Source organism: Chlamydotis macqueenii, chromosome 5, assembly GCF_036417535.1.
Source record: "Chlamydotis macqueenii isolate bChlMac1 chromosome 5, bChlMac1.mat, whole genome shotgun sequence".
Classification (NCBI taxonomy): domain Eukaryota; kingdom Metazoa; phylum Chordata; class Aves; order Otidiformes; family Otididae; genus Chlamydotis; species Chlamydotis macqueenii.
In genome coordinates this window covers 63,373,285-63,388,548 of record NC_141560.1, presented here as the reverse complement: position 1 = coordinate 63,388,548, position 15,264 = coordinate 63,373,285, and the positions used below count along the sequence as shown (strand labels likewise).

The 15,264-nt window shown below is 42.4% G+C and overlaps 1 protein-coding gene across 2 annotated transcripts in view; it reads left to right on the top strand.

The window, feature by feature from the left end:
• The first annotated feature begins 218 nt into the window (after positions 1–218).
• The window catches only part of KIAA1549L (KIAA1549 like), a 77,425-nt gene continuing 62,379 nt past the window's right edge, over positions 219–15,264 (top strand). The window contains exons 1-7 of one of the 2 annotated variants that reach the window (XM_086749813.1): positions 219–569; positions 3,390–4,004; positions 5,440–5,552; positions 7,044–7,263; positions 8,304–8,437; positions 10,612–10,774; positions 13,947–14,006. In XM_086749813.1, coding sequence (XP_086605939.1) covers positions 344–569; positions 3,390–4,004; positions 5,440–5,552; positions 7,044–7,263; positions 8,304–8,437; positions 10,612–10,774; positions 13,947–14,006 — 1,531 coding nt within the window. In that variant the 5' untranslated portion in view covers positions 219–343. Of the gene's footprint in view, positions 570–2,266; positions 4,005–5,439; positions 5,553–7,043; positions 7,264–8,303; positions 8,438–10,611; positions 10,775–13,946; positions 14,007–15,264 lie in introns of those variants that run through there. The other variant, XM_086749812.1, reaches the window with a different exon arrangement.

Genomic DNA, 15,264 nt, shown 5'->3' with positions numbered 1-15,264 from the left:
GGGGGGTTTATAATCTATCAGATTGTAGCCTTCACTCTTTTTTTTTTTTTTTTTTTTTGTGGGGTGGTTTTAACTTTCTCTAATTTTTTTCTCTTTGAATACAAAACAAAAGTTCCCTAATTTTACTAAACATAATGCGTGTTGTGTCATGATTTGTTGCAACAAGACAACTCCTCTTCCTTTTGGGGAACAATATACTCATTTTACTTATTATTTTACAGGCATCAGGCAACGGCATATCAACGTTGCTCCTTCTACAGGATCTTTTCCTAATTGGAGATCTATACTATCACCAACACGACCTTCCACAGAAACTGAGACTTCCTCAGTAGCTGATATTTCTATGGGACAGACTTTGGAGAATGCAAACTTGCTGCAGATGATTAAGACAACACTGACTGGCACACGTACCAGGACTTTAGATCAAACTCATCTGTTGCCCACCCTTTATCAAGGCAGTGGAAACAGTGCATCCCAGGAACCTGCTGAAGTTTCAGCTGAGTCGCCTCTGAGGTCTTCATCTCAAGATGCAGATGAAATAGCTGCTGTATCAGGTTTGCCTCAACTTGGTATGTTTGCCACATTGTCCACTACACCGTCAGTGACACGTTTGAGTACAGCTGTGCCATTTCAGCTAATACCATTAGAAACACCCTCCATGTCAAAAGAAAGCACATCAGGATCAGACATCCTTGCTGCTGTTCCATCACCATCATTCTCCTCATTCGTAATTCAGTCACCTCATACCATTATTTTTTCTAAACCAGCTGTACTTCCCATCAAAGTGCCTTTGTCTGCAGATCCTGAAGGTTTCTTCAATACAGATTCAGCCAGCTTTCAGGTTAGTGAAAGCAGAAATAGTCCTCTAAGCATGGTTACTGTAGTAAATTCCAGTATGGTGAATCACAGAAAGGGTCCTGAGTTGTTTACGGGTACCATGCCTTTCAATCTCTTTGCGTTCACAGAAAGAGTGGGAAAAGGGTCTTCTTCAGAAAGGACCTCTTTTTTGTCTGTATACTCTGATATTCCTGTGTCAAAAACATATCAGTCTTCCCTGCCAGTAACTTCCAGAAGCCTGTCACGGTTTCCTAATGAGAGTATGTATAATGTATCTTCTACTGGAGTAAAATCAAACAGTCAGCCATTTAAACCAGTGTTGACTGACAGAAATAGTGACATTGCTCCTCTACCATCACGAGTTTTTCAGGATAAAGCAGAGGTTCGTACATCAGTCTTCCATCCTGTGGGTCCTCCACATCTAGTACCCCAAATGAGTAATCCTCAGTCTTCTCCAGCACTGACTAATTGCACTACAGGCTCTACCAGTGCACCTTTCACATCATCAGCTTCCAAGAGCCTGGCTGAGGTCTCCAGCTCAACAGGGAGCATGTCTTCCCTTTCACTGCCAAAATCACTTATTCCAGATGCAAAGCACACTCGCAATGCAGTGCTGCCACTACGAGCATTTAGAAGCGAAACAGATTTTCTCTTTAGAAATGCAACACACTCCTCTTCAACAGGCACAAGGTCTCCATTGCTAAGTGAGACAAATGATACTTTTACTAGGACAGCACGCACAAACAGTCCCAGCACGGCAGCAGCCGATGTGGATACTTTGCAAATCCCTTTGACTGTTTCCTTGTGGCACTCGGTGGTGGCTCTGAATCAGACTTCTGAAGAAGACCTGACTGATCGAGCTTATCAGGTAAAGGGTGTGCAAATGACAACTGCTTCTGCACATACGCTCCCAACTTCTGATAGCTTTCCTGTGGCAAGAAGTGCTCAACAACCTTTCACAAGAGGGGCGACAGCAAAGATGTCTGTGAACTTTAATGCTGATAGTGTTCTGCCTTATGGATCTCAGCTTTCCAAAGTTTCTCCAGATATCCAAACCAGTAAACTCCTCAAAGGATCAAAGATGCTAGGCACTTTGGAAACAGGCGTGACTAGTCCTAACCTAGCTGCAGGGCTGTTAATTACTTCCACTACAAGCCTTTCTAAACTTGAACCTGCTATCACAAATACATCTGCTCCTGATACCTTTGTGACTGTTTATCTTCCACCTGGTGCTGCCAAAAGTCCAGATGTAATTGCAAATGAGGACAGAAATATGAGAGTACCCACTGTTGTGACCCCACATGCAGAATATTCACCTCCAAGAGCTTTAAATCATTTTACCTCTGATCAGACATTACCTTCAGTTGATAGAAAGCTGCTCGCCTCTGTTGTACCTCCTGTGTGGGGTATGCTGCCATCACTTGTTTCCATGACAACTGTGATGGACAGCCACGGCTCTGGCTTTTCCGGGATTTCGAATGTGGATTCTGAAAGTAATTTAGATTCTGTCAGCTCTGCTGAAGTAGCAAGTTCAGCTTCTACATGGATCAGTACTGCATTGCTGTCTTCAGCTGGCAGTAATATTCCTTTGGTAAAAACTACAGGAAAAATGGCGACAAGAGGAGTTCCTCCAAGTACCCCTCCGTTGGAAACCGAGTACCATGCACCATACTCGGTAGTTTCAAGTCTGGAAAAGAAAAGGAATACAAATAAGCAGCCACTCTTTTCCACCCCTCCAGCAAACCATACATATGCAAACTCTAGTCAAAACATTTCAAATTCACCCTTTGCTGGAAATAAGTCAAATGGTTTTCCAGAATTTGATATAGATGCATTTGCACTGAAAACATCCCCTGTTCAGTATTCGTCCCTTGCTACCACTTTGACAATGCCTGACTCCCTGCAAAAAAAGCGTGGAAGCACAGCTGAAAACGCTGGTGCTTTCTTTACTGTTGGAGACATTAATATCAACACACACTATGAAGCACCTCTCCGTTTACATCTGCCTTCTGTGAATGATACAGGTGCTTTCTCCACCTCTCTAGAATCACAAACAACTGATGCTGGAAAGATTACTTTACTGGAAAAAACCTTAGGCACAACACAAACATTGGCTTTTCAGCTTGCTGGCAACTTGACTCTTTCAGCCAGCCATGAAGACAGTGCCATGCACAGCACACTGCCAACAGAGGCCCCCTTTCCTCTAACCAAGCCTTCGAGTTTGACTCTCTTGCACAGTTTTGTTACAGACTACAACATTGGTTCTGGAAGTTGGCTGGAATTTGCAGATGACCAGTTAGAGTCCTCTGGTTATTTGGTTACATCTGATAAAAATCCAGCTATGTTTAGTGTGGAGGAGTGGGATGCAAGTGCTACAAGACACAGTCTAGTTCCCAGTAATACCTCTAATAAAGCTACCAAGGGCATCCCATTGCAAACCCCTACCACCAGTGCTCTGCAATCAGTCATCATATCTTCTGTCCATGCATCACCAACACCACTAACTTCTCCTTTTTTGTCAACAACCAACTTTACCCATTCTGTCATTACAGTGTTATCTGGAGTATCTTCTGGTGCAATACCTACAGTAGGAACTTCAGAAGCAAAACCACTAACAAGAAAATCATCTCCAGCTTCACCAGTGCCAGCTTCTTCCTTCTTTTCTCTAGGCACTGAAAATACACCTTTGCCATCTGTGATGGCTTTAAGCACACCGATACTGACACTAACAAAAAATAACACTGCCACAAAATTGGCATCGGATTTAAGCTCAGTAGGAACACATACAGATTTTCCTTTTGCAACAAGAACCACAACTGCGTCACCCATGGGCACGACAGCCGTGCTTATAGCCCCTGAAAGCAGCACGGTCACGGTTTCCACACTTGCACCCACAGCACATGTACCAAGGCAGATAGAAACAACAGTAACTGACACCCAGAAGTTCCCAAGCTCAGAAATCACCAAAACGTCAACCCCATATCCACTGACAATTACAGCAGCTTTGACGTCTGTTACAGCATCAGCGAAAACAACTAGGCTTCCCCTTACTCCTGTGGAAAACACCTCTGCTCCTCCCGAAACCACAGCAGCGGCCGCTTTTGCTAACATGACAGCAGCTCCTTCCCTGGACTGCCGGCTCTCCAGGAACCTTATGGTTAAAACAGGTACGTGGGGCCACCAGATTTGCTGAAAGGACCTCGCTTGTCTGTGAGGGGCAACTGGTGCTGAGTGGGCAATGTACTCAAGCGTCAAAGGAGGTGGGGGCATTAATGATTAATCTGAGGTCCAGGCTGCTGCACTGACAAATCAGATAAAAAAGCAGGGTTGCTAGGGATGGCATCAGCTTTATTCATCGCTTGGATTTCACAATGAATGTGTCAGGTGAGGTAGTGAGACCAGGTGGTCTGACGTTCAGTGGGTCACTGCAGGGATCTAGCTGATCCCACCACCTCTGCAGAGGGACAGCCCCATATAACATGATGGTTTGGTTCTTGCTTTGCATCAAGGAGTCTGTGTCACTGAAGAAGACAGTGCGCTGACCTGTGTCAGCGTTTGGCCCTGTTTACTTATGAATACCTAACTCTGTTCTTCTATGAACACCTAATTCTATCATTAAAAATTCATTTGAAAATAGTGTTTAGTATTTAGAGTTGTACACTTCAAACCAAGAGGATTTTGAGCTTTCTACGTGAACAGAACCACTTCTGGCTCTAGCTGTTTTCTTCACAGACAGCTTTTCCTTAGGTGTAGGAACTCTGAACTAAAGGGGTCTGGAGAGGTCCCTCGCCCAGGCTTCACATGCGCTCCTTATGGCAGCACACCACAGTGCCAGAAAATGTGTGTATCTTGGAGATCTCAGCACAGAATAGCTGCATAAAAGGGTTTATGACCTTGTATAGAGCTGAATAATACTGGGGACTATGAAATAAGCAGCTTTGGGACCTAATATGTGTTTAGTAGGTGCTAAATATCTACATCAGTAGCATGATGAGTGCAACAACTATTTCTAAAGATAGTAGTAGCTTGTATACAGTATATGATTGAAAGGACTTAAGCGCAGCTATAACAATCTTTCTGCAAATTGTAAGAGAAAAAGAAAAAGCTGGTGATAATGCTAATAAAGAAAGTGTACAGACAATTCCTAAATGGAAAATAATTGTAGCAGTGGAGTAACACGTTTCCTTGTTTACTTACTGCCAGCTGTGAAGGTGTGAAGCACATGTCCTTTACGTAGGGCTGCCTGCGCAGCGCCAGCACAGTGCCCTGGGAATGCTGTACCAGTCTGTCTGAAAGCAATGGAGTGGCATCAGGCCTCGCTCAGAATGGCAGCATGGCAAAGTCTTTTTGTGGCTGCAAAAGAAATTGCATTTGTTAGACCACACTCTGGAAACAACGGGCTGTTGCTGTGGGGTGAATAGGGAGCTCCAGGACACTGCTGAGCCCCTGCATTTCTTGCTCCCATTGGAGCTGCTGCGAGTCCTTGCTGCTTTGATGATCTCCACCCAGCTAGCTCAACATAAAACAATTAAAAAAAAAAAAAAAGGCAAGCAGTAGCATGGGAATGTATTAAACCAACATGTGGCTTTTGTTGTTCCACAGTTCTATTTATGAACACAAGAAGGATGCTGATCAGCAATGCCTTCAAGGAGAGTGTGAGAAAAGGACTCAATCAAGCGCTGAGACAAGCTTTCAGCCAAAATGTCAGTGCTCAGGTAAGCATGCTTGGCTTGCCTGCATGATCTCAATGAAACAGCTCTCCCACCAAGAGAATCCTAGCTGGCTGCAGCTCCGGTGGACTTTCTAGATGCAGGAAGGCTCTTGGAGAGGAGCACTGAGCTTTTCCTATGAAAAGCAGGCATAGGTGGCACCAACTCTGGGCTCCAGAAATATAAGGACTGCTCCAAAGCTTTTGCCATTTTATTTGAAGATGTGGAAGGGAGAAATGTAATTTTTTTTGTTTGTTTGTTTGTTCTGGGAAACAACTACTGACAGCGCTTTCCTCCTCCCCCTGCAGCACAGGAGGGACTCTGGTTCACTGGCAGCCAAGTGCTGCTCTGCTCAGCCTGGATCAATGGCAAGAGCAGGGCTGGTAAATGAGGTGTCACAGCTGTCAGTTCGCTCCCTGGTTTGGAAACCCAGCACCTGACAAGTGCAATTCCACAGGGATGAAAATCCCCAGCAGGGAGAAAGCACGTTTTATTGAAAATAAATGAGGGAGACACGTTCATCGCTTTGCAGCTAAATAGCAGCAAGCTCTGCATTGCTGCGTGCCAGAGCAGCCTTAGCTGGATCGCTGGGGCACTCTTCTCTGCAACACAGGTTCCCTGCGCTTAGTCTGGGGTTTGTGCTGACTCCAAGGATGTTATGGGTTATATTCACCAAGCCACAGGGAAGGAGAAAAGTAATTTTGCTCAAAATAGAGAGCATCAGGTTGACTTTTGTCCCCATGCTCTATTGCTGCAAGTTTGGATGATGTTAGTGAGTTTGGGAATTGTATATTCCTGAGTCTCAGGAGCAGCAATGAAAACTGTCAGACTTATTCTCACAACTTCTTGTAAACCTGAGAGAAGCTGCCTTTTTCTAACAGAGGAAACCAGCTAGGTAAAAGGTTTTACCTAAACATGAGGTAAAAGTCAACCCATGTTTTGGCTCACAGTGTGTTCATTCTTATGGCCTGTCATTTCTACTAATAGAGGTGATAGCTTAAACATCTGCGACAGTACAGGAAAAATAGTATAGAAGAGACAGTTGAGGTTGAAGAACCAAATATTGGAAACTTTTGTCTTTCAAAAATCTGTCTCCAAAACTGTAATGACAGACAACTGCACAAAGTCAGTGAACTTCAGGTACGATGTAGGAGTTGGATGTTCTCTGGATCCTCTGTATTTTAACCTTTGTAAGTAAAATGTCCCAGTGCCTATACATTAATGAAGCCCCAGTCTAAATTAGAGCCGTGTGAGCTGTGGTAGCAATGCTGCACTGCTTCAGTTCGGAGCACGATTTACATGGGCTGGATCTGAACTACTCCCTGAGCAGTTCTGCTAATACGGTGTCTGGTATGACACTAACTGGTTCTGTAGGGTTTAGAGAGGATTACAGGATAAAAACCCTGCAAGGGAGCTCTATTCAGGATGAGAAGTCCCATCAAATAGTGGTTGAACTGCAAACAAAATTTGAAAAATATGTTTCCCTGTGTGTTTTAGGTTGAAATCCTGGAGCAGTCAAATAATGTAACCGTTGGTTACTATGTTACACGGGGCAGACTGGTTTTTATGCCAGCTGCTGTAATTGAAAGGCTTCTTGCTTACGGTGTTAGCAATGCCACAGCAGACATAAAGCAGCATGTACCGCATCTCCAGTCTGTCGCGGCACTGGCCCTGCCGTGGAAGCCCCTTCCCGCGTACCACTTCCAGCTGAAAACAGGTGAGTGAGGTCCTGCGTGCCTGCGCTGGGGGTGTGTGTGTGTGTGTGTTACTGGTTCAGTGCGCAGGGGCGATGGTCCTCCTTCCCTCTGCCATCCTGCCTCAGCCCTTGCTCCTAGCGCAGCAGCAGGACAAGCTCTGCTTTGCTTTCATGTGTTGATTTTCCTGGTGCAGGCAGGGATGCTTTGTGTGCATCCCTGTCCCGCATGATGCTCTGCTGTCACCTCTGTTGGCACTGCTGTGAAATGAAGCGGCATAGCTTTGGGGATGAGTCACACCAATATGCTTGACGTTTTATTAAAATGGACTTTAATGGAGGGGTTGTGCAGTAACCCAGTGCATTTCTTTTGAAGACGATCAGATGAGAAGCGTGACGATGTGATATATGTATATATGGTTCTGGCTGGACCCACAGGATTTGATGCGGGTCCCAGCTGTCGGACCCAGGGTGGCTGTGCAACCCCTCTGTTCTGTAGCAAGCATCAGCACAGAGCAGTTGCAGTGCAGCAGAACCCTATCAGCTCCGAGGGGGCAGACAGTGCTGTAAAACATGTTCTGTTGTAAAAAGATTTCTTATGTGTGGGCTTACATGTTTATATACATATACTGCAATTACCCAGTTAAGGATGTGTTTCCTAGCACAAACAGAATGAGAATCAATATTGTGATTGAGCAGGTCTTGCAGGAGGAAATGACCTGCAAGATTTAAGAGTATAACTTGTGTTTGAGAATTATTTCAGTTACTGCTTGGCTGTGAGTAAATATTTGTACAGTGAGCTCGTCTTACCATGTTATATATCACTGCAGAAACAACCTCTATTTGTTTGTGGAGAGTATCAGCTCTAATAATGCAATTTAATTCTCACATTTTGTCTTAATTAAGGCTAGTTTAGTGCAGCATTTGAATGATATAAACTGATCTTATATGGCATTATTTTCACCTGCTTAATTTGTGAATTGATTATCTTGCTGTTAGACATTACAGAAATTATGCAACCAAGAATATTTTGTCCACATACAAATACCTTGTTCCTTTTCCAGAGCTGCAGTTTGTAGGTCAAACAGACAACATACAGTCATGCAAGTTTGTTCAGACCATGGAGCAACGGTTACAGAGAGCGTTTCAGGATGCTGAACGAAAGGTCTTAAACACCAGCAACAACTTAACAGTTCAGGTACAATGCTGTGTGCTTTGCCAGTGCCTGTTGCCAGACTCTCTGGGTTATTCTTTCCTGTGTGTATGCTTGTATTTCAACAGAATGTCTTTGATAGCCACTATGGAAGTAAGTTTATGCTTTTATATGAAATAAGATTGTTTTATTTATTGCAGGAGAACTTTTAAATGCATGATTCATACAAGATTGTTACTATTATTTTAATGAATTCGAATTTTACTGTTTGCAGTTAAATCATTTAAGTGAAATTCAAATAAAAATACATATGTAAAAAAATATTTTTCCAAATTTATATTTTTACTGAATATGTTATTCTGACACACTAGTTGCTCTTAGCAAGGCTATTCAGGTATCAAGACAGTGTCACGCATAGATGTTTGTAAGATCTAAGCTAATGGAATATATTTCTTTCTTTTTTTGTGTGCATTCCAGTCCCACGCTCGCAGACCTAAATTCATTACTAAGGGCCTGATTTTTGCAGAACTCTGTATGCTTAATCAACAGCCTTATGCTCTGTGCAATACTTTAGGAATAAATAACTTATCCTCTGGGTGATATTATGATATTTATTTGACATGTGATAAAACTCCATGTATGGACTTGAGCTCCTCAGAACAATTTGCACGTAGCTTATCAGGAGGAGAAAAATGATCAGCAGATCTCTGCTTATTTAGTACTGTCTTTTGTGAGCTTGTGTTCAAACTGGAGGAACTCGGAGAGGCAGAAGAGTGCGTGGCAAGAGATGACCTCCTGCAGTATGCTCAAGGGTGTGATCTTCATGGTACATTTTTTCTGAAATTATTCCAGTACCATGCAAAAGATTAAGTCAGTGCAACAGAAAATAGTACTGAGTGTTTTAGATTAATTACAAACTGAGGAACAGTCTGGGAGCAGGCGGAGCTGATTCAGAAAGGCATTGCTGCACTACAAGAATAGAGAGAATGGCAGCAACATGGGTAGAAGGCATGAAACAACTTCTACGCAAGGAGAAATTAAATTGGCCGTGGTTCTCTGACCATGAATGGTGTAGTGAATCAGGAGTGATCCTTTAGAGTTTCCCATAACAGAACTACTCAGGTTTAAATGAAAAAACGAATCCTTTCAGAGAGTGGGTAATTAGATCTTGAAGATAACCAGATGTAACTGGAGAAAAGACATGAAAGTTACAAAAAGCAATTGGCCAAACATATAAAATAAAAAGTCATCAACCCTTTTTAAACCCAAGCATGTAATTTATGGCTCAGATCATAGCTGTGGGCTAACCTTACACTGCAGAAAAAAGCGCTCTCCTCCTGCCCTGTGCTTGTTCTTCAACCACCTGCTGCCGGCCGTCTGTGAGTGGACCTCAGCTGGGCAGACCTTTAGCCTGGCCTCAAACTCTTCTTCTCATGCTTTTATTATACTGTGTTTTATATTTTTACTTAGTGATCCAAATCATAAAACCAGGGTATTTAAATAACATTCATGAATGCTGTCAGCCCTACCTACAGTATCAGTAGTCAAAAAATATCCCTCTTGTCCTCGGGCATGAGTTTTCTGAGAAAACATGTTTTTTCTGTTCCTGCCCCAACTTTGCCTATCTGCTTCCTGCCTGAAACTGATGTTTGAGGATCTGATCCAGTACTCAACAAATAGAATTGTTCCTTAAATACAGTGATCAGATTTGGGCCCAGGAAGAGACTGACATAGAGCTAACATGAGGAGGAGAGCCAGTGATCATACGATGCTAGGAACAGAAGAGACATGGTATCACTTTATTTCATATGGAAAAGGTGTGGGTCTGGATAACTGCACCAAGAAGGCAGCAAAGAGAGCAAGACATACAGGCCTAATTCCTCTGCATCCAATACTGAATGTTTTTTCTTTCTGATAAGCATCCTCTCCCTCATCTTACATTTCCTGGTAAAAAACGGGGAAAAATATTTTCAGTCCTGACTGCACCTTTTCTGACTGCTGCTGTCCTCCAGTAACTCCACATGTGCTAAAGCAGGAATTAAAGTATCACAACTGTTTTACATACTCATGCTGAGTGAGCTGTATCTAATCCATTGTTCAACTTAACTTCTTCCCAGTTTGTTTGCACTGTGGTTTTTGTTGGTGTTTGTTTTTATTTTTTCTTTTTTTCCAGCTGAGCTGAAACACAACTATACATTATTTCTTTACCTCTGTTTCAGATTTTGAACACCTCCAATGTCTCCCAAGCTGTCACTCTGTTTTACGTAGTGAACAATCAAAGCACAACTCTAAATGGCACTGTTTCCAGCAACCTCCTTAATCAACTGTCAGCAGAGCTGGTGGGTTTCTATCTCACCTACCCGCCTCTCACCATTGCAGAATGTAAGTACGCGCTTCCCAGCACGTGGCTCCTTTAATTAGCCAGTGTCGGGCTTTGGCTTTGCAAGCACCATAAGCCCACAGATTGTAGGGGTTTTTTTTGCTGACTGCTTTTTAAACATTTTTTTTTTTCTTAAAGGAAAAAAAAAAAAAGATGGGAGGGATTAGGTAGGGCAGGGTTCTGAGTTAAGTGTTTACTTCAGCTGCTGGAAACACTGTCAGATAATTGTGAAAAACACATATATGCTGTTGTTAATTAAAAAATACCCATACCAGGTTCCAAACAAAATAAAATTGTAGTTTTATGTAAAACAATCCATGAAACTTCCTCAATTCTCCATTTCAGGAAAACTTAGCACAGCACATAAAGTTCATTTTCAGCGTAGCCCTTTCCTTTGGTGGAAGACTCACCCCCGGTGCTTGCTTCAGTCGCAGGGCTGGGCTGCGCGCTTTGGGTGCGTGTTTGGGGAGTGGGTGAGCTCAATCTACACTTCTCTGTTTAAAAAGTTGTTGGTATATTTGCTGAACTTCGTCCTCAGCTTAACAAGTGGTCTGAGCACTTCAGTGTCAATAGTTTGCTTGTATTTAAATTTTCAGAGGTACAGAGAGGAAGGGAAAGTTGTGTGTCTGGCAGCCTGTGCAGCGTATCTGCTCTCTAACTGCATGCTAATTTCCCTAAAATGAATGAAGGGACAAGACATTTGATTATGGGGATTTCTGTTTAATCTACTTATTAAGCTTAGTATGTGAAAATAAGCTCACTGTAGAGCCAGCTTATCCCTTCACTGGAGATCAGAGTTCACTGGAAGTGAGAGGAGGCAGGGACAAAGTGGGTATGTCTGTGTGTGGTGATGGACTCTGGTTAGGGAAGGGCAGCTTTCAGCTGATCTCACTGCATGTAAATCTTCACGAGATGCTTGTTAAATTTGAAATGCTGTGCTCAAATACCAGGAAAGATCTTGTTAAGCTTCTGGTAACTGTCAGACTCACTGATAAGGCTACACCAGTGATGGAGTAATTTGTAATTTTTCATTTCACAAGTATTAAAATTATTTGGCACGTGAGGATAGAGCCAAATACATCTTTATGATCAGAACACTGAACTGAGGGGATTTGTAGCTTTAAATGAAATTATTAAGGTACTTGTTCATTTTCTGATTCTAAGAAAAAGCAGAACCGGGCTGCTGGAAAGTGAGCACTGGGGAAAACACAAATTACGTTCTGTCGGTCCATTTTATTTGCCAATAGTCCAACAGCACTTGGATGCTGTTGGACTGTTTGCAATTACCTTGTGCAATTCTGCACCAGTTACTTGCCGAACGAGCACTCTGCTGTGGGGTAAGCGGTCGCTCTCCGGTGCGAGGCAGGCAGGGATCACAGCTAACGCTGGTGACTCTGCAAATCCTCGAAAAAGAAGGAGCGTGTCTTATTCTTGGAGGCGTTACTTGTCTAAATTGGATATTTGCAAACAAATAGGTGAAGCTGCCTGATGATGAGCTCTTGCACTACGTTGGTGTACTTCTGAATTGGACTTTTCATCACAGGGTAGGAGCCACATCTCAGGGTACGCTTGTGTTTTCATCAAGACATGGGGAGATGGAGGGAGGCTGTTGACAAAGGTGTGTGTGAGGACATAGAAAGGGATGGGCACCATTCATCATGAGACAGGCTTCTGCGTTTTCGTGGCTAGTGGATGATCCTGTCCAAAAAGTGCCCTGTGTGCAGGACTTGTCTTTGCGGGGCATCCAGGAGCACAAGGAGAAAGCCTGAGGAAGTTTTGATGATGCCTGCGCTTGGTTCAAGTGTCTGACCTGTTGCATAGAAAAACTGTTATGGTGCTTCTCACAAAGGCAATACAGGCATAGGCTTGGTAGTTGGGAGCTGTGAAAGCTGTTTGTCACACAGCAAGTCTCTCGTGTGGTATCGCAGTTCTCCCGCTGATCCCCGCACATGATGAACTGACCCGATAAAGTCTTTAGCTGGCGGTCCTTTAACAACTAATGGCTTATATTTCATTTTGGAGATCTTGGTTTTATTCCCAGCACAGCAGGTATGTTGCAAACTCATGAACTTAATGTGCACGTAGTGTTTATGGCTCCAGACTGATAGCGTGTCTTGTGCAAATGTGTACTTTGAAAAGCGTTCGATGCTTATTTATGTGGCAGTGCAGTTTCAGTTTATCAAACACCGCTGCTGTTCTCGGAGTGTGTTATTTCCCAGTAGGGTCCAGGGGCTCCTCCAGAGTCTTCACAGTCTGTCACGGAAATGCACAGCTCAGGACACACTCTGAAATCCCTCCCCAAAAGCAGTTACTGTACATAATCAGATGCTTTACATTGTTTACTATTTTGAGCCATTCTGGAATTTAAAAATCAAGGTAACTCAATAGCAGTGTATCAACATGCAAGGCATGGATATTTTCTGAATTAAGTTCCAAGTATTAATGCTTTCTGTGTTGCATAAATCTATTGAAAAAATGCTGAGCTGTATAATGAATTAGCAGCATATTGAACTTTACAGCCTAATGCGCTTTGGAGATGGGAAAGCTAACAAAAGGCATCAGAACGGCAAACATCAGTTTTTCACAGATGTAAACACATATGATAGTAATACCTTAAATGGTGCAGAGTGGGAGTACCACAGTCTAAGGTGTGCTCACAGTTTCCTTAGTCTCGTTTGTAATTCGTGTGGAACTACACTCTGTGACTGGTGGAATCTGATCTTGGTTTATTTTAGTATTATTTTAGGTTAAAATAGTGGTCTGGGTTAAGTAAGGATTAAATCACAGAATCACCATAGAATGTAATCTTGTTTTCCCCAGGGGATTACTCTCAGAGAGAAAGCAGCAGAAATGTATATAACATAAACATGTCCATATTATATATAATTTTTACTAATGGGCAATAATGTGCTTTGCCCCAGACAATGTACCAGCCAATATTTTGACAACAGAAGATGTGTGTTCCACTTTGTATGGCAGCACCTGTACTGGTTGCACCTGATGTCCTTTTTCAGACAGAAGAAAGATTGCAATCCTGAAAATTCTGCCTCCAGCTCTCCTCTTGGGCTATAGTTCAAATTTATTTGCCACTTTCTGGTTAACCAAATAGTTTTGGGACATATAATGTGTATGATGTTGGAATATGATGACATAATTTCAACTTTTATTTTAAAGCTTTGGAGTATCCAAACCTTGATGTCTCAGAGTCAACTAGAGACTACTGGGTGATAACAGGTACATTTTAATCTCCTTTGCTCTTCCATGCACTTCAGAAAATAATTTTTAGTGCTTGATTATATAAACACATTGGTGCAGTAATTTTACACAGAAGTAAGTGGCTGCCCACTGAACCTTCCTCTTGCATTCAAGTGGGCAAATGTATTTAACGTTACTCTGGGGCATAACTGTGATTCATCATCTTGAACAGAGACATCTCCTGTGTCCAACACTCATGTCAGAGTTTATGCCACTTTGGTTTAAGCACTTCTGAGAGCAGTATTATCTTCTCAGAGTTTTAAAATGCAAATAAGCTTCTCCCACCCCCCTGGAACTTGGATTTAAATCTGAAATCAAAACAGGTTTGTAGACATAATCCAGGAAGAAAGGCGCTCTGTTAAACTGCGGAAGTTTGTGATTTGCTGACTCTGTCTGGGTCCAGGAATTTTTGCATCCTTCATCTGAACCATTAAGCACATAACTTTCTGTTGGTGGAAAAGAAGGTGCAGAGAATGCTATTGGGCTTCACAATACTTGTTTTATCACAGTCATTTCACTGGTATCACGTTCTCATTCACAATCATTTTGACTTTAGAAGTGATAACTGTCAAGAAGAGACCCTTTCCCCAGATATCTTTGAGTGAGTAGATACTAAAAGAGGGTAGATTTAGATTAGACAAGAGGAAGAATTTTTTTTTACAATGAAGGTAAGGAAACATTGGAACAGGTTGCCCGGAGTGGTGGTTGATGCCCCATCACTGGAAACATTCAAGGCCAGGTTGGATGAGGCTCTGAGCAACCTGATGTGGTTGGAGATGTCCCTGCTCTTTGCAGGGGGGTTGGACTAGATGACTTTTAAAGGTCCCTTCCAACCCAAAGTGTTCTGTGATTCTATGATACTAAAGCCTTTCTAATAGGTGCGTCTGTACCTGGAATTGTTTACTGCTCAGGAGAGCAAGAGAAAACGAGCCTGACATGAAATAGATTTGTGCACTTGCTGTAGTGGAGTATTATTGAAATTACAATGTAAGCAGTGTTTTTTAAAAAAAAAATCTTAGTGGTCCCAAAAGATTTTTTTAAAAAATAATATTGAAAAATCATATATTTGTATGAATGAAATTAGCATGCAATATCACTTATTTGAACTTTATGGAAAGTCAGTGTCTTTTAAATTTTACATTAATTTTTACTTAGGAAATGTTTACTTAGTTTTTAGTGCTCTCAACCATATGGCATTTTGTTTCAAACTGAGTCAAACTGACAAAATTCTAACTTC